General features: G+C 37.5%; 1 protein-coding gene across 18 annotated transcripts in view; it reads right to left on the bottom strand.

Moving 5' to 3' along the window:
- NT5C2 (5'-nucleotidase, cytosolic II) overlaps window positions 1-20,222 on the bottom strand; it is a 108,474-nt gene that overhangs the window by 55,757 nt on the left and 32,495 nt on the right. For 2 of the 18 annotated variants that reach the window (XM_021943642.2, XM_021943636.2), the window contains exon 1: window positions 9,507-10,478. The exons of 15 other annotated variants lie outside the window; for them this stretch is intronic. Coding sequence is in view for 1 of the 3 variants with exons in the window: in XM_003904204.5 (XP_003904253.1) it covers window positions 9,507-9,520 (14 nt within the window). In the remaining 2 variants the exon portion in view is untranslated. Of the gene's footprint in view, window positions 1-9,506; window positions 10,479-20,222 lie in introns of those variants that run through there. One more of the 18 variants, XM_003904204.5, reaches the window with a different exon arrangement.

Below are 20,222 nucleotides of genomic sequence, written 5' to 3'. Positions count from 1 at the left end.
TCACTCAATCAGTGCTTAAGAAACTGTCAACAGTCCCAGCCAAGTACCAGTTTCTTTCTTTGTTAGAAAAGAGATCAAGCTTATACTGTCATGAAAATCTATCAAATCACATATGTATATTTTTAAGGATTCAAAGATTATAATGTACCTTTATTATCTATGTAAACTCAAGGAATAATATATTTCAGGAATATGAAAATCTGGTTTTGCCAAAATAATCATTGGTAAATATCCATCAAATTGCACTTCTCATCTCTTTAACCTAGTCACATTAACTATTCAATCAACACACTTATTGTCTACTATAAAGCAGATACCATTTTGTGACATGTGTCATAGAAGCTGTTCTTTAGGGAGCAGAGCTAGGACAGATTTTGTAAGAGTCTAAAATTAGGAAATAAGATGTTTTCCTATGAAGTTCTACCAAATACCTTTATCTTTCCATTTTCATTCAAAATAAGTGCTCTAACCACAAAAGCAATTCCTGAACTTAGAAACAATCACTCCTGTCTCCCTCTCAATTCATTTCTATTATGTTTATAAAAATGAAAAGCCTCACATATATTCTCATCTTTCCTTTTCTTTCCCTAATTTAGGCTACAAAACATGAGGGGAGGGACAATGTGGAATTAAATCTAATTTGTTGTATGCATATCTAAAGTGCATAAGCAAAGCTATAATGGCAAAATAGAACAGCTGTATTATAGAGAACTGCAATAAGCCAAATATAGTTATTTGGCCATACATGCCACAGTTTACAAAGATAATAAACATCCAAATGCTTAAAGTATGCACTGACTTCAGCACAGAGGCAGCCTTAAAGCATGAAATACCATGTCTCCAGGATACAGTCTTCAAGAGAAATGAATCTCCTGGTCTCAAAGTAATGACTACTCTTAACTGAGGTTATAGCAAAACAAAGTGTTAGGTACTATATCAACTAAAAGGTACTATATCAATTACAAGGCTGGCCCACTGCCCCATCATACATCTCAAAACAAAAAGATTTATCTGTTTGAGGAATCCAAAAATTTCTACTGGTCTCAGGACCTTGACTGTACCTTTGCCAATGCCAGTTTACTGTGTCACATTTCTAAATTATTAACAAGTGGAACATACTCCACCCCTGTGTTCAAGAGTTTGAACATATCTGAGAAATTAACTTCCTGAAGCTTGCTTTTAAAAAAGCACAAACTTGCCACCCTAGAAAGCATGACTAAACTAAGCATCCAATCTCAAAGCACAACTAACCAGCAATTCCAACATACTAAGTCTTTTGTAAGTTGCAGATTTGAGCATTAACAAGAAAAACAATCTCTAGGTGACAGGAACACTATAAAACCAAGCACAGACTTCAATATAAAGACAAACGTAACAGCTTTTATTATCATATCCCACAGCAGTTAAGACATTAAACTTGAATAAACTCTATCCAAGTTAATATAAATATTAACTGTAAGAAATAGAGCCATTAATATAATGTGCTTTATAAACAGGAATATTCTCACACCTAAGTAACATGAACATGCAGTTTATTAAATTTGAAATTTTGTAAATAGCAATCTTAATGGCTTTGAGATTTAACTTGCAATTCAAAGCAGTATTACCTCATCTGTCACTGGTTGCCGTTTTGAAAAGTATAAAACTATCTGAGTCAATTAGTTCTTGAAGTCACATAACAAAATTCTTCGTAAAGTCCATAGTATAGTTTTTTTGTGACTTAACTTCAAGAAGTTTAGCCTGAATCAGGCCCCTCAAAACCATGTGTCTTCCGAGACAGTGCTGGAGAAAACACCTCTGTGTCTAATTTAACTTGTCACTGGATATCACTGTTGCTCCACACAAATCCATTTGGAATAGAATTTCTTTGGCAATGATCAACTTTATCTGTAACTCCTCCCCTTGCCTAGGAGTCACAATTTCCTGGCCAAGTGCCCAATGACAGTTAGTGCAACAACAAATGAGACTAAGGATTCAAGTATAAAATCTTCTTGGGCATCTGTTTTCCTTATGGGCTTGCATAATTATACATTGAAAATTTGCTACAATCAAGAAAAGAAAAAGTTACAAGTGCTTTTTGAGAGGGCAAATTGAAATTACGAACTAAAAAGTACATGTCTGTATATATGCATATTTTTACTTAATAGAAAATGCTATAATGTGGTTTTTTGTTGAAAATCCAACCTCCAAACTAGTTCCTATTTCTGCTACGGGCAATCCCATTTTCCCACTCAAGCTTAAAATCTAGTTATTACCTTTTGATTCTTTCCTCTTCTTCAAATCCACATCCAATCATCTCATGTGCCTTCATTTAAATTACCAAACGTCTCTGGAATCCAATCTTCCATTCAATTCACAGTGCTAACAACATGTCCAGGTCCTCATTACTCCAACAATCATCTCCCAATTGCTCTGCCCTCACACTAATGCCAAATTAATTGCTTTGAAGTAGTGCTACTCAAAGCATGGTCCACAGACCAATGCTAGCTTATGAACATTTGTTACCAATCCATGACATGACACGTACAGAAATTTTAAGCATTTAGAAACTTTTATAGTAATTTGACAGAGAAATTTTGTTTGTTGAATGTAGTAATAAAAAAGGTAGGCTTACATTGTGTCTTCATTTTTCTTGAGTCATTTTTATTTTATAAATGTGTCCATTTGAAACAGATTGGAAAAAAGTTGTTTATAAACTGGTCCTCCCTCACAGATAGTTTGAGAAGCACTGTCCTAAAGCCCCGATCTAATCATATCACTCTCTTGAGAACTTTTAGTCATCGCTCACTATCTCCCCAATTAATAAATTGCAAATTCTTGGATCTTCAAGTTCAAAATCTTTCACCATTTTGTCAAAATCAGTTTGATCTTACGTTGTGCCACATCATGCACCTTTGGCTGTAGTAAACAAAGTGAGCTACTTGTATATATGCCCTAAGGCTTTGTTTATATTCTTTTCCCTATACTTAAAAGGGCCACCTCAGTTATCTCTAATTATTCAAGACCCTGCATCTCAAGTGATTTTGTCAAGGAACTATCAATATTCTGGTTGTACCACAGAACTATGTAACAGTAATGTCTCTGGATCTCATTGCTTTTCTACTTAATGAAAGAAACTGCATCAACAACTAAAATTCTATAAAGTTGTGACCCAAATGAGAGTTTTAAATATTCAAAATTCCCTATTTTGACACTATATGTTGTCATATACATAAAATATGGTAGTTCTCTTATTCTTTACAGGATTATAAACTTTGAGACCAGGATTTATAATCTTCCCAACACCTAACATAGGGCCTTGTAATAGCAGACACAATATTTAACTGAACTAAAAATTAAGCTTAAACTAGAAACTTAATAGGGGTTGGTCATTGCCAGAGGCTGTGGGGAGGAGGGAACGGGGAGTTTCTGCTATTGGGTACAGGGTTTCTTGTGGGGGTAATGAAATGTTCTAAAATTAGATAGCGGTATTGGTTGCACAACTCTGTAAATATACTAAAACCATCGAATTGTATGCTTTAAAAGGATGAATTGAATGGTATGTGAATTGTATCTCAATAAAGTTGTTATTTAAAAAAAAGTAACAGGAAGACCTCAGTCTGCCATTATGTCTCCATCCTTCGTAAAAAGTATGCTTAATGATATAAAAAATATTATAGGTAAGAACTTTATGAAATGGATTCTTAAAAATTCAAAGCTCAAATACCATGGACATACAGACACAACAAGAAATTTTGGGTTAGATTCTAAAAGCAACAGACATCTAGTAGCATTTGTTCTGCTTTCATAAATTCTAACCAGTAACTTCTTACTAATTTGTTTTAACATTTTCTCTGAGGAACATCAAGAGGGATACATTTTGTTTATCAGATTGTGTCAAGAGAAGAGCAGTGGCTAGGCATGGTGGCTCATGCCTGTAATCCCAGCACTTTGGGAGGCAGAGGCAGGCGGATCAAGAGGTCAGGAGATCAAGACCATCCTGGCTAACATGGGGAAACCCCGTCTCTACTAAAAAATACAAAAAATTAGCCGGGCGTGGTGGCAGGCACCTGTAGTCCCAGCTACTCTAGAGGCTGAAGCAGGAGAATGGCATGAACTCGGGAGGCAGATCTTGCAGTGACCCAAGATCGTGCCACTGCACTCCAGCCTGGGCAACAGAGCAAGACTCCATCTCAAAAAAAAAAAAAAAAAAAAAGAGAGAGAGAGAACAGCAGCCTGTGCATTAAAAATCTGAACAGTGCTCACCTCGGCAGCACATACACTAGAAATCTGAACCAATGTGTTATCACTTATAAAACATAAATTAATTATAATACTCATTTTACTCACCCATACACTCAATATTTAAAAGTTCCAGATTTTTGGAAAGTCAGTATGGAGACATACATAGAACAAAATTTAAGATGATTAAGATTTAAAATGCCATCAATTATAAAATGTACCCATATTATATACCAGTAAGAAAAGGGGGAAAATGCCAAGTCAGAGCCTAGTAGGAGATTCCACAAAAAGCTAAGATATCAAAAGGGATATACCCATATTATGAGGATAAGGGAGAAATACATCTACAACACACAAGGGCCCACAAAGAAACCTGTACATCTCAGCCTTGATTGTACATCTCTTTTCTATTTTGTACTGAGTCCAGGGAGGGGGAAAAATCTCTCCCTGAGAATTTGAACAAGACAGTCTTGTAGGTTGTGCTCTGAATTTATACTACCAGGATGGTTGATATTTTCCCCAGGTGACCGAAAGAAGCGAAAGCAAATCCTCTCTGGAAGAACTCAATTTGAATTCTAGGTGGTATACTGCCAGATACAGCCCAGTTTCTGAGATGTTTAAATGTAAAAGAAGGTCTATCTTAAAAATGACAAGATAATAGGAGTACTGATGATAATGTAGACTCTCTTTCCACCAAAGATTTTAAAGCACACTTCAAGGAGATTCATCAAAAATATTTAAGGAAAGACATTAAAATTCCCTTCACCTTCATTCTCAAATGAAGAAATTGTGATAATGGGAGCACGATAGTAGGAAATATAAGAGAGAGCTGACTACCAAATCAAAGAGATACAGAAATTATGGGAGAAACCAGGACAATACTAGTACTTCTAAGAATACATTTACTACTCTAAAACCTTGGTCTAATTAAGCATAGGTTTTTCCAATCCCTTTTTCCCTATTTTCCTCTAAATTGTTTTTCACTTTTTCTTTACAATTTTTGAAAGACCAGTGTATAGAGGATCATTCATAAAACATAGCAACATTGCAGGGTTAAACTCTGTGTGACAGAAATTAGAGAAGAAAATATGGTTATCCATGTTAGCGTAAGGCCAAATTAACAAGTGTACTGTGCCTATACTGGAAGAAAGGTCAAAACTCAGAATTTAAAATAAAAACAAATAATAAAATTCATTTTGGCCTTTACCTAAAAGACAGCAACTCTCGTAATTTAAAAAAAAATAAAAATAAAAAAGGCACTTTAACAACTCCAGAGGGCTAATTCAATCATGACACTGCAAAGACAGTATATTTTCTCCTGCATTACACATCCTAGGAGCACCCATATTTTCCCAGATATCCCTTTGAATATGAATAATCAACAACCACTTTATTTACAAAATTTTAAATCAGCAGGATGAGGAGCTTCTCAAGTCTCATTCCTCCACCAACTTTACCAAGGTATCATTTACTTAAAATAACATTCACCCACTTTAAATGAAAATTTTGGTGAGTCTGATAACGGTATACACTCATGCAACAACTACTACAATCAAGATGTAGAATATTTTCTTCAATCCAAAAAATTCCTTCATGTTCTTTTGCAATACCCTCCCCAGCCCTTAGTCCTGAGCTACCACTAGTACTTTCTGTCACTGCAGTTTTCCTATAAATGGAATCAAGTATTATTTTGTCATGTGTCTGGCTTACTTAGCAATACTTACAAGATTCATCCATGTTGCTGCATATATGATTAGTTCTTTTATTCCTGAGTTATTTCATTGTGTGGATATACCACAATTTGTTTATCCATTCAGTTAATGGACATTTGGTTTGTTTCCAGCTTTTGACTACTATAAATGATGCTGCTACAAACAGTCACATACAAATGTATGTGGGCATCCTTTCATCTCTTGGGTAAATATCTAAAAGTGGAATTACTAGGTCATATGTTAAGCATATGTTTAACTTAAAAAGACATTGCCAAAACTCTTTTCTCTTTTGCCCTCTTATTAGGAATGCATGAGAGTTAGCATTGCTCCACACTGTCAGTGTTTTTTATTGTAGGCATTTTAGTGTGTGCGCAGTGGTATCTCACTATAGTTTTAATTTGTATTTCCCTAATGACCAATAACATCTTTTCAAATCCAATTTTGTGAAGCATCAATTCAAATCTTTTGCCTGTTTTTAAACTGGGTTGTTTTACTATTGAATTACAAGAGTTCTTCATATATTTTGGATCCAAGTCTTTTATCAGATATAAATATATTCAGAATATTTTCTCCCAGTCTGCGGCTTGCCTTTAAATATTCTTTTTTTTTTTTTTTTTTTGAGGTGGAGTCTCGCTCTGTCACCCAGGCTGGAGTGCAGTGGCCCAATCTCGGCTCACTGCAAGCTCCACTTCCTGGGTTCACAACATTCTCCTGCCTCAGCCTCACGAGTAGCTGGGACTACAGGCACCTGCCACCACATCTGGCTAATTTTTGTATTTCTAGTACAGATGGAGTTTCACCGTGTTAGCCAGGATGGTCTCGATCTCCTGACCTCGTGATCCACCCGTCTCGGCCTCCCAAAGTGCTGGGATTACAGGCATGAGCCACCGTGCCTGGCCACCTTTAAATATTCTTAATGATGTCTTTAAAGAAACAGAAATTTGATTTTTTGAATTTTGATGAAGCTCAACTTATCAATTTTGTCTAATAATTTTAATTCAGTTTACCTAAGAAATCTGTACCTCATTCAGGGTCACAAAGATTATATTTAGGTCTATGATCCATTTTGTGTTATTTTAATGTGCGGTTTGAGGTAAAGGTCAAGGGTCAAGGTTTTTTTTTTTTTTTCCTATATGAATATTCAGTTGTTCCAGTACATTTACTAAAAACACTAGCCTCTCCTGGCTGAGCGCAGTAGCTCACGTCTGTAATCCCCAGCACTTTGGGAGGAGGCCAAGGCGGGTGGATCCTCTGAGGTCAGGAGATGGAGACCAGCCTGACCATCATGCAGAAATCCTGTCTCTACTAAAAATACAAAATTAGCCGGGCGTGGTGGTGCGTGCCTGTAATCCCAGCTACTCAGGAAGACTGAGGCAGGAGAATCACTTGAACCTAGGAGGTGGAGGTTGCGGTGAGCCAAGATTGAGCCATTGCACTCCAGTCTGGGCAACAAGAGTGAAACTTGTTCTTAAAAAAACAAACAAACGCCGGGCGCGGTGGCTCAAGCCTGTAATCCCAGCACTTTGGGAGGCCGAGACGGGTGGATCACGAGGTCAGGAGATCGAGACCATCCTGGCTAACACGGTGAAACCCCGTCTCTACTAAAAAATGCAAAAAACTAGCCGGGCGACGTGGCGGGCGCCTGTAGTCCCAGCTACTCGGGAGGCTGAGGGCGGAGAATGGCGTGAACCCGGGAGGCGGAGCTTGCAGTGAGCTGAGATCCCGCCACTGCACTCCAGCCTGGGCGACAGAGCGAGACTCCGTCTCAAAAAAACAAAACAAAACAAAACAAACAAACAAACAAAAAAACACTAGGCTCCCGCCATTGAATTAGCTTAACTTCATTGCTGAAAATCAATTGATTATATATGTGTGGGTCTATGAACTCCCCATTTGATTCCATAATCTATATGCCTATCTTAACACTAATATCACACTGTCTTAATTACCATAGGTCTACATAAAGCTCAAGTATAATTTTTGGTGATTTAACTCTATTAACAATCTTTTCCTATTACTATTAGGGAAATATTTCATAGCTATTAAATGATAACACGGTACCAAATGTCAATATCGCACTTATGAAAATGGTAAATGCAAAAATTTTTTTCATCCCAAAGCACAAAATGTATCCATTTATTTCTAAAGATAGCATAGAGAATAAAACTTAATTGATTTCATTTATATACTCCACATACTTCAAATGCACTTCCTGTAAATAAACCTAAAAAAAAGTCTCTGCCCTTATAGTGTACTAGTGGGGTAATATAGGTCCCTTCAACTTTCTCTAACTAACCAAATCTATCATACACTTTACCATGGGTAAAAACTAGTACTAACTACTTCCAAGAACTTTAACCGCATCTAGAAATACAATTCATCTTAAATCTACAAACTATAATAGCTTTATAAACAACCCTGTGTACAAGATTGACAAATATACTAGCACCTGTGATAGTCCTTATCATAAAAATGGTTTAACAACTACCTATCTATAGCCAGTGATAGAAGGAAATATACCAACCTAAAAAGGCAGTCCTTTAGGAAAATATACCAATCTAAAACGGCAGCCCTTTCATAACTTTCACATTTAAAAGAAACCTCAAATTTCTAGTGATGTCATAAAAGGTCTAAAAATAATACAGATTTACTTATACCCCTGGTTGTTCTCGTTATTCAATAATGAAGTTTAAAAATAGTAGTAAAGTGGGCCAATTTTATTTTGTTCATAATCAATACATGATTAGATTAAAATAAGTTGTAAATGTGAGGCTCTGGAACCACTTCAAATTTTCTTACAGAACAAAAGAACTAGAAAATAATAGATTCCAGAAAAATAAAAACTAAACTTTTACTGTATTTTTAAAGAATTTTTGGAAAGATTTATGTCCTATTTTATCAAAAGAAACATCTCTCTAAAATTAACCAGGTCTAGTTATGCCTGAAGGCTAGAAATGAAATAACTAACAGTATGCAGTTATTAACATCACTTATTATAGTGGTCACAAATAGAGAATCAGTAATAATTCAGACTCTGAAGCATAAGAGAAAATAATATAAAAACAACAGAGAACTATCTTATATTGCAAAGCAAATTAGAATAGGGAATTCTACTCTAAATTATTTTTTGCCTCACTTCCCAGAAACAAACAAAATCATAGGCTGTTTTTCACTAAATATTTCACACCATTTTCTAAAGGTACAACTTATTTAAAACGCCTTTGAATTTGTAAGCTTCCCTCAATTCTTCAGTAAACCACTGTTCGCTTCCAATCTTGATAAATACGTTCTGCAGGAAAACAAAATGAATTTACCACAGAGTAAACAAAGTACTTATATCTTACAAAATTCCTATTAAGATTACCCTTACTCAATGCTGTCTTTCAAAACAACAACAGCAACTTTACAGTAGATTACACATGAAACCCTGTAAGATTTGGGATGAATTTCTTTTAATCTCTGCCTCTACCTCCACCCTCGGACTGGTAGCGCTGCTTATTAATCTTTTAATTCACTCAGATGACACCTCTTCACTGAGAAAAATGAAAGAGAAAGAATAATAAAATCACTTACCCTTCCTTAGACATTCTCAAAGATCTACTTCCTCTGGATGAGAATACAGGATCAACAAACAAGCTTCACTGATCTCTTGAGAACTGTAGCTCATTTGTTAAAGCACAGAGAACTCAGGCCCTGAGAGGCCCAACACATTTGGGCACAATGCCGAACCCTAACTAGGCAATATCTCAGTGACCAATATCCTCAGCTTTAAATACTTGAAAACTTAAGAATAATTTTTTAAAAATTTCGAGACTAGGAAAAATAACTAATGGCCTGAACTGTTTAAGGCTGGCCAGTTAAGGAAGGAGACAATCCAGATGGCAAGTTCCCGTAAGAGACACGAATCGTTACTGGCAAACACAGAAAAAGCAAATTTACCCCCTAATGAGGCCCTCCAACAGTACGCAAACAATGTGAGTTTCACAGAATCAAGCAGCCCTGGTCGGTCAAAATCATTTTTAGTTTACTCTGGGAGCAAAAAACACAGGATAAATAATTTTATGTTTTAATTATTAGTTTAGTTATTTCCTCCCTCAGAAAATGAACAATGTGAATTACAAGAGAAGGAAGTATGTGCCGATCATATTACAGGAGGAACCTAAAGTATTTCCACAGTGAGGTTATTTTTTTTCTGATTTCATTAACTGCTTTTAAACAAAACATCTGTGTTCACAAATATTTCACTTAATCGCCTGAAAATTTCAGCTCATGTGAAAAGATATTTACAGATCCTTGGCATATGGGGGATAAATCCAGAACATTCTAAAGGTTAATGGCAAATCTCAGAGCAAATTGAGCTTTGAAAAAAAATCTGTAACATTCCTGCCTCCTGACCAATATAATGCATAGGGAAGAAATAAATAAGTCTGCTAAAGTCTAAGAACGTTGAGATGGCAAATAAATCCTCCTAGTGGTGGTTCAAATTAAAAATAAAACACATGTATCTTAAAGAACTACTACTTGAATTAAGGCTTAAAATTTTAAAAAGCTTTATCCCTTTAAATATTACCTAACTATCTTACCATAAAGCTTCTATTTGTTATTAAAATGTTTAAATAGTTACTAAGTAATTAAAAGCACTACTAAATACTATAAACTTAAATGTAGGGATAAAAGACTTTAAGGTAGAAAACATAAAAAAGAAAAAAACAGAAGAAAATTATTTTCAGTTTATTTAGAAAAGCAGTATGGTGTAATGGAAAGATCATGGGCACTAGAAGAACTAAGGCTTAAATTCCAGCTCCTCCACTTTCTGGCTTTGGAACTTTGAATAAGTTACTTAACCTAAGCCTGAGCGTTTTAATCTATAAAAGGGAAGATAACATCTGGTAGGGATGTTGTCCGTCATATGTAAGCACTCCAAGAACTACTATTGAGGGTAGGGGAACAGGAAAAACAACTGGATTATGAGGCATTGCCTCATTAATATATCTCTTGGGAAATACTTTTTAAAAAAATTTAAATGTCAAGTTTTACACAAATATGAAGGATTTCCATTGACTATCCTCAAAGCAAATTCCATAACTACAAGAATACAAATTGAATATGGAAAAATGATCTAATCCTTAAGGGTGCCAACTTCCCATGGATTCCCTAGATTTTCAGCTTGTGGTATCACAGCTCAGTGCAGTGGAAATAAATGTAATTACTATTTTAAGACTTTACTACTGGCAAAGACAAAGGAAAACAAAAATTCTCACTTGAACTGAGGGTACACACTTACAGGAGCTTCCTGTGCAAAAGGTAAGGCACTGTCTAAAGATGACTAGCTCTTTCAAACTCCATGCATATATTAAACAAATACTTACTGAATGTCTGTGTGCCAGGTACCAGTAATACAAAGATACACTTGGCAGTCCTTGATTTTAAGAAGCTAGTGAGAAGGTCCATTCAAAAGCAGTTATGAAGTAGTGTATAATACTAGTATTGGAGATACGTACAACAGAGAGGGACATATAGATCCTCTTGGCTGAGTCTTATTGAAAGTTAGGATGAGATGCTGTTTTTTAAAACTGCCACTGTGCTAAGCTCTTTATTACCTCATCTAATCTTTACAGTAACTCTATGAGGTAGAAGTTATTCCAGTTTCAAAGATGACAAAATTAAAATTTACAAAAGTTAAATGCTGTGATTCTAAAGAAATGGAACAATCCAAAATGCCAACCGTAGGCCCATAATCTTAATCACCATGCTAAAAGTATTAGCAGCAAGCTAAGAGGAAAAGAGGTCTCCAACAGAAGAGGAACCATGAACAAAAAGCAAAATGACATAAATATCATGATGTGTGAATAAAAACAAAGCTATGAGCCTGGGAAGTCAAGGCTGCAGTGAGCCATGATCACGCCACTGCACTCCAGCCTGGGTGACAGAGTGAGACCCAGTCTTAGAGGAAAAAATAAAGCTAGATACAGTTGAGTTGACAGAACACAGAATCTGAGGAAGAGAACTGCTCAACACACAAGTGGACAGAAAAAGATCAGTCTTAGAGAGTCTTAGTGGGGTTAAAATTTATCCTGTTGCATGCTCGATGTGATATCACTAAAGGTTCTAAGCAGGATTCTAACATAATTTAAAAAATGAATTTGGCCAAGTACCATGGCTCACACCTGTAACCCCAGCGACTCAGGAGGCAGAACTGGGAGGACTACTTGAGGCCAAGAGTTTTAGACCAGCATGGGCAACATACAAGATCCTGTCTCTACAAAAAAATTTTACAAATTAGCCAGGTATGGTGGCATGCACCTGTAGTCCCAGGTACTCGGGAGGCTGAGGTGTGAGGATTACTTCAGCTCAAGGTGACCACAGTGACTTATGACCATGCCATTACACTCCAGCCTGAGCAACAGGGTGACACTCCATCTCTTGAAAAAAAAATTTTTTTGAGGAGGACAAGGCTGAAGGTGTGGAGACCTACAGGAGATACTGCCATAATCTAGGACAGTGATAACAAGGGCCTGGACTATGGCAATACTATCAGGAATGAAAAGGCCAGAGTCTAGAAATAATTAGATTCATTTTAAAGTATGCATGTGTGCTTAAATAAGACATTAAAATTTGAGCATGATGACTGTATTATTCCTCACTTCTTGGATCTAGAGTAGTAATATTTAGAAATGCTTCCTAATGGATGTAGTAACAATTAAAGTTCTCTTTTAAAAAGCTTTCAAGGGGCCACGCGAGGTGGCTCATACCTGTAATCCCAGCACTTTGGGAAGCTGAGGCAGGCGGATCACCTGAGGTCAGGAGTTCGAAGACCAGCCCAGCCAACGTGGCGAAACCCCATCTCTACTAAAAAGACAAAATTAGCTGGGCGTGGTGGCGCATGCCTATAATCCCAGCTACTCAGGAGGCTGAGGCAGGAGAATCGCTTGAACTCAGGCGGAGGTTGCGGTGAGCTGAAATTGTGCCATTGCACTCCAGCCTGGGCAACAAGAGCAAAACTCCATCTCAAAAAAAAAAAAAAAAAAAAAAAAGCTTTCAAGGGCCAGGCATGGTGGCTCATGCCTGTAATCCCAGCACTTTGGGAGGCTGAGGTAGGAAAATCATGAGGTCAGTAGATGAAGACCACCCTGGCTAGCACAGTGAAACCCTATCTCTACTAAAAATAGAAAAACTTAACCAGGTGTGATGGCACGCACCTGTAATCCCAGCTACTTGGGAGGCTGAGGCAGGAGAATCACTTGAACCTAGGAGGCAGAGGTTGCAGTGAGCTGAGATCACGCCACTGCACTCCAGCCTGGGTGACAGGGCGAGACTCCATCTCAGAAAGAAAAAAAAAAGCTTTCAAAGGGAGGTGGTTGGAAATAGGAATATAAGTCAGGTCTTACAACTCTTAGAACAAAGTTCACTAAGATTTAAATGTTTAATATATAACTAGAAACTACAAAAAGTGACACAGCAGATTGGAAAAAATATTCCAAAATGAAATGCTGAAACAAAAAAAAATTATGTAAATCAAAATTTTCAAATGTGATTAATAGATTTCACAACAGATCAGACCCAACTGAAAAGAGAATTAGTGAACTGGAAGATAGGTCAGGAAAAACTCTGCAGAATGCGACAGAGGAAAAAAAAGGATGGAAAATACAAAAGGATAAGAGAAGAAAAGACACCGTCCCAATCTACCATATGCTTATTAGGGTTCAGAAGGAAAGGAGAAACAGGGCAGGAACAATATATGAAAATACAACCACTGAAAATTTTACAAAACTGATTAAACACAAGCACAAAATCAAGAGATCCAATGAATCCCAAGCAGGAAAAATAAAGAAAACCAAAGTTTATTACCTACCAACTGCGGGAGACATATGGGTGGGAGTGACACTTCTGATGTGCCTTTTGCATAATTTTGACTTTTAAATGTATATTACTCATCTATATTGTATACAATAATGCTATAACATAGGATGTATTATGAAATGTTATATGATTATGTTAAATTATTTTAAAAATTAAATCAATAGAATGAAAACGAAAACAACACTTAACTGAAAGCAAACAAATGGACCTAATTATACTGTATACAAATACCCTAACCACACCATAGAGAAAAAAAGCAAGGAAGAACTAACCCAAGTAACTAAAAAACACAGTATTTGACTATAAGCCTTTAGACTTTGGCAGGGTAAGGTAAGAAAGTGGAAGAACGGCAAACAAATCCTGAACTCTTTTTAGGTTTGTTTGTTATGGTAGGAGTTAATCAACTGAAGCAATTTTAGATTAATCAAACTAAATATGTTGATCATGTCAGAAGCCAGGGCTTTCACCTGTGGAACAAGGGATATACAAACAGGGAATGGGAGTGAACTAGAAGGAACTTTCCTAGGATTGACTAGAATTAGATGTAACGGTGTGAACTCATGATTTCTACAATACATATAAAAATGTATACCCAGTGAAAAATTCTACACAAATTAAGGTAAAGACATCTTTAGAACATGCCACTCAACATCAGCAGAATACACATTCTTATCAAAAGCATATAGATTATTCAAGATAGACCACAGAGTAGCCCATAAACCAAGACACGGTAAATTTAAAAGGACTAAAATCATGCCAAATATGTTCAACAACCACAATGGAATGAAAGTATAAGTCAACGACAAAAGAAAATTTGGGGCCAGGTGCGGTGGCTCATGCCTGTAATCCCAGCACCCTGGGAGGCCGAGGCAGGCAGAGCACGAGGTCAAGAAATTGAGACCATCCTGGCCAACATTGGGAAACCCTGTCTCTACTAAAAATACAATAATCAGCTGGGCATGGTGGCGTGCACCTGTAGTCCCAGTTACTTAGGAGGCTGACGCAGGAGAACCGCTCAAACCTGGGAGGTGGAGGATGCAGTGAGCCGAGATCACACCACTGCACTCCAGCATTACAACAGAGTGAGACTCCATCTCAAAAAGAAAAAAAAAAAGAAAAGAAAAAAAGAAAATTTGGGACATTCACAAATATGTAGAAATTAAACAACATACTCCTAAATAGAAATCACAAAGAAAGCTAGAAAACACAATTTAATGAAAACAAAAGGACGTAACAAAACCATTGGGATAGAGCAAAAGCAGTGCTCAGAAGAAAATGTATAGTTGTAAAGGCATATATTTAAAAAGAAGAAACATTTCAATTAATAGCCTAGCCTTCCACCTTAAGAAATTATAGAAAAAGAAGAATAAATTCAACCCAAATCAAACAGAAGGTTGGAAATAATATATTACAGACGAGAGCAGAGACTTAAATATATATATGCAAAATCCAAAGCACTGGAGAAAAATCAATGAAACCAAAAGCTGGTTCTTTAAAAACATCAACAAAATTGACATTTAGCTAGACTGACCCAAAAAAAGAAGACTCATATTACTAAAATCAAGAATAAAAGCAGAGGCCAGGCATGGTGGCTCACGCTTATAATCCCAGCACTTTGGGAGGCCAAGGCAGGCAATCACTTGAGGTCAGGAGTTCGAGACCAGCCTGGCCAACATGGTGAAACCCTGTCTCTACTAAAAATACAAAAATTAGCCAAGCATGGTGGCGGGCACTTGTCATCCCAGCTACTTTGAGAAGCAGACGCAGGAGAATCGCTTTAACCCAGGAGGCGGAGGTTGCAGTGAGCCGAGATTGCGCCACTGCACTCCAGCCTGGGTGACAGAGCAAGACTCTTGTCTCAAAAAAAAAAAAAAAGAATAAAAGCAGAGACATTACTACTGACCTTACAGAAATAAAAACAGATATAATACTGTAAATAACTGTATGCCAACATATTAGGTAACCAACATAAAACAGACAAAAGTAGTAAAAGACTTGTACACTAAAGACTACAATACCTGGAAACACACAAATTACCAACACTGACTCAAAAAGAAATAGAAAATCTAAAGAGATCTATAAGTAGTAAGGAGATTAAGTCAGTAATCAAAAAACTTCCAACACTGCCAGGTGCAGTAGCAGGCCCTTGTAGTTCTAGCTATTCAGGAGGCTGAGGCAGGGGGATAACTTGAGGAGGCTATAGTGCACTGTGATCAGGCCTGTGAATAGCCACTGCATTCAGCCTAGGTAACGGAGTGAGACCTCATCTCCAAAACACACACACACACACACACACACACACACACACACACACTATTAGAGCTAATAAACAAGTTCAGCAAAGTGGCAGGATACAAGATTAATATACAAAAAACCAGTTGTGTTTCCATAAACTAGCAATGAACAATCCAGAAACAAAATTAAGAAAACAATTCCATTTACTATAGCATCAGAAATAATGAAAGACATCAGACTGGACAACATAGCAAGACCCCCTTCTCCACCAAAAAAAAAAAATTTTTTTTAAATTAGCTAAGCATGGTGGTACATCTATAGCCCTAGCTACTTGAGAAGCTGAGGTGGGACAATCACACGAAGCCAGGAGTTCAGGGTTACAGTGAGCTACGATCATGGCACTGTACTCCAGCTTGGGTGACAGAGCAAGAGAAAGAAAAGAGAAGAGAAGAGAAAAGAAAGGAAGAAAGGAAGGAAAGAAAGAAAGAAAAGAAAATACTTAGGAATAAATTTAACAACAGAAGTGCAAGACCTGTACAATGAAGACTACAAAATACTGTTGAAAGAATTAAAGACGGCCGGGCGCGGTGGCTCAAGCCTGTAATCCCAGCACTTTGGGAGGCCAAGACGGGCGAATCACGAGGTCAGGAGATCGAGACCATCCTGGCTAACATGGTGAAACCCCATCTCTGCTAAAAAAATACAAAAAACTAGCCAGGCGAGGTGGCGGGCGCCTGTAGTCCCAGCTACTCGGGAGGCTGAGGCAGGAGAATGGCGTAAACCCAGGAGGCGGAGCTTGCAGTGAGCTGAGATCTGGCCACTGCACTCCAGCCTGGATGACAGAGCCAGACTCCGTCTCAAAAAAAAAAAAAGAATTAAAGAAGATCTAAATAAATGGAAAGACATCCCATACTATTAGGACAGCAATACTTCTCAAATTTATATATAGAGAGAGTCAATGTAATCCCTAACAAAATCCCAGCTGGCTTTTTTATACAAATTGACAAGCTGATCCTAAGATTCATATAGATATAGAAGGGCACCAGAATAGCCAAAACAATCTTGAAAAAGAAGAGTAGGTTGCTCTTTTTCAAAACTTACTACAAAACTGCAGTAATCAAGACTGTGTGCTAGTGGCATAAGGATAAATAGATCAAACAAATATAACTCAGAGTCCAGAAATAAATTCATATATCTATGTTCAAATGATACTTGACATGGGTGCCAAGACCATTCAATGTGAAAAGTATAGTCTTTTCAAAACAATGGTGCTAGGACAACTGGATAGTTACACGCAAAAAAATGAATCTGGACCCCTATCTGTATAATAACAGAAAAAGTAAATTAAAATGGATCACAAACCTAAATGTAAGACCTAAAGCTATAAAACTATCAGAAGAGAACACAGGAGTAAATCACTGTGACTTTGGAATAAGTAGTGGTTTCTTAAACATGTCATGAAAAGCACACTCAAAAAAAGAAAACTGGAATTACATTGTGTTTCAAAGGACACTACCAAAAAAGTTATTAATGAAAGTCAGCCCACAGAACGGGAGACAATATTGGAAAATCATGTGTCTGATAAAGGTCTAGAATTCAGAATATATAAAGAACTTTTACAACTCCACAATATAAACAACTCATATAATAATAATAGGCAAAACACCTAAACAGACACTTCACAAAAGATACACAAATGGTCAGTAAGAACATGAAAACACGCTTACCATCATTGGTCATAAGGGCAAATAAAGAACACCATGAGATACTATTTCACACACACTCACATGGCTATAATTAAAAAGGCAAGGCTGGGCACGGTGGCTAACGCCTGTAATCCCAGCATTTTGGGAGGCCGAGGCGGGCAGATCACCAAGTCAAGAGATCGAGACCATCCTGACCAACATGGTGAAACCCCATCTCTACTAAAAATACAAAAATTAGCTGTGCGTGGTGCATGCCTGTAGTCCCAGCTACTCAGAAGGTTGAGGCAGGAGAATCACTTGAACCCGGGAGGCAGAGGTTGCAGTGACCTGAGAACGCGCCACCGCACTCCAGCCTGGCAACAGAGCGAGACTCCGTCTCAAAAAAAAAAAAAAAGGCAGTAAGTGTAATGAGGATTTGGAGAAATTGGAACATTCATACACTGCTAGAGGGAACGTAAAATGATGCATCTGCATTTGGAAAATGGTTTGACAAAGTGGAAACAACCGAAATGTTAAGCAACAGATGAATGGAAAAACAAAATATGATATATCCATACAATATTTTTTTTTTCTTTAGACAAGGTCTTACTCTGTCATCCAGGCTGGAGTGTACTGGCACAATGATAGCTCACTGCCACTTTGACTATCCAGGCTCAAGTGATCCTCCCACCTCAGCCTCTTGAATAGCTGGGACTACAGGCATGCACCACCATGCCTGGCTAATTTATGTATTTTTTGTAGAGATGGGGTTTTGCTATGTTGCCCAGGCTAGTCTCAAACTCCTGGTATTATGATGAAGTCTGCCCGCCTCACCTACTAGGAAGTGCTGGGATTACAGGCATCAGCCACTGTGCCTGACCAACAGAATATTATTTGGCAATAAAAAATAATGAAGTACTAAGATAGGCTACAATACAGATGAACCTTGAGAACACTGTGCTAAGTGATGCAGGGCACAGTGGCTTGTGCCTGTAGTGCTATATATAGTCCCAACTACTCAGGAAACAGAGGCAGGAGTATCATTTGAGCCCAGAAGTGTGAGGCTTCTGTGAGCAATGACTGCGCCACTGTACTCCAGCCTGGATGACAGAGTAAGACTCCAACTCTTAAAAAAATAAAAAGAAAAAAAGAAAATACTATGCTAAGTGAAAGAAGTCATACATGGAAGGCCACAAACTGTATGACTTCATTTATATGAAATATCCAAAACAGGCAATTCCATAGAGAAAGTAAATCAGCAGTTGACATGGGCTGGAGAGAGAGGGAAATGTGGAGCGGACTACTAATGAGTATGAGGTTTTTTGGGGGATAATGAAAAATGGCTGTATCATTTCGTCAATATACTAAAAGCCACTGAATAACATACTTCTATTTTATATTATGTAAATTATACTTCAATTAAGGTTTTGGGGTTTTCTTTTTTTTTTGAGACAGAGTCTCACTCTGTCGCCAGGCTGGAGTGCAGTGGCACGATCTTGGCTCACTGCAACCTCTGCCTCCCGGGTTCAAGTGATTCTCCTGCCTCAGCCTCCCAAGTAGCTGGGATTACAGGCGCATGCCACCACACCCAGCTAATTTTTGTATTTTTAGTAGAGATGGGATTTCACCACGTTGGCTAGGATGGTCTTGATCTCTTGACCTCATGATCCACCTGCCTCGGCCTCCCAAAGTCCTGGGATTATAGGCATGAGCCACCGCACCCCACTGAAGCTGTTATTTTTTAAGAGAATGCACACACACACCTTCCACAAAATAATATGGAAAAAAAGACAACACAATTGGCAAACAACTTGAAAAGGCAAGTCACAGAAGAGGATCTTCTGCAAATGGCTACTTACAATATGAAGGTGTTCAACCTATTTATTCATCAGAAAAACACAACTTAAAACCAAAGGGAGATGCCACTATGTATACACTAGGATAACTTTTAAATTAAATGTACAATTCAAAAGATTAATATTAAAGTGTTGGTGATACTGCTCTCATACATTGTAAGTGGAACTATAAACTGCTAGGGAAAACTATTTTGCGGCATCTACGAAAACTAAACGTATGCTTAAGCTATGGCCCAGCAATTGCATTCCTGGGAAGAAACCAAGAGAACTGAATGTATATATCAACAAAAAGATTTGTTCAAGAACGTTTATAACAGAATTATTCTTATTTTTTCAACTAAAAATTACAATTTTTTATTATTACTAAAATACAATAATAGTTTTTTTATTTAAAATACACTGTTTATGTATACATTTCTATGAATCCTAACTCACATAACACTTACCACAATCTGGAATTTAAAAGTTCCATCTGGGGCCGGGCGCGGTGGCTCAAGCCTGTAATCCCAGCACTTTGGGAGGCCGAGGCGGGTGGATCACGAGGTCAGGAGATCGAGACCATCCTGGCTAACATGGTGAAACCCCGTCTCTACTAAAAATACAAAAAAAAACTAGCCGGGCGTGGTGGCGGGCGCCCGTAGTCCCAGCTACTC

This window comes from Papio anubis, chromosome 11 (genome assembly GCF_008728515.1).
Source record: "Papio anubis isolate 15944 chromosome 11, Panubis1.0, whole genome shotgun sequence".
NCBI lineage: Eukaryota > Metazoa > Chordata > Mammalia > Primates > Cercopithecidae > Papio > Papio anubis.
Note: the sequence above shows the minus strand (reverse complement) of the source record. Positions and strands in the feature narration are given on the sequence as shown.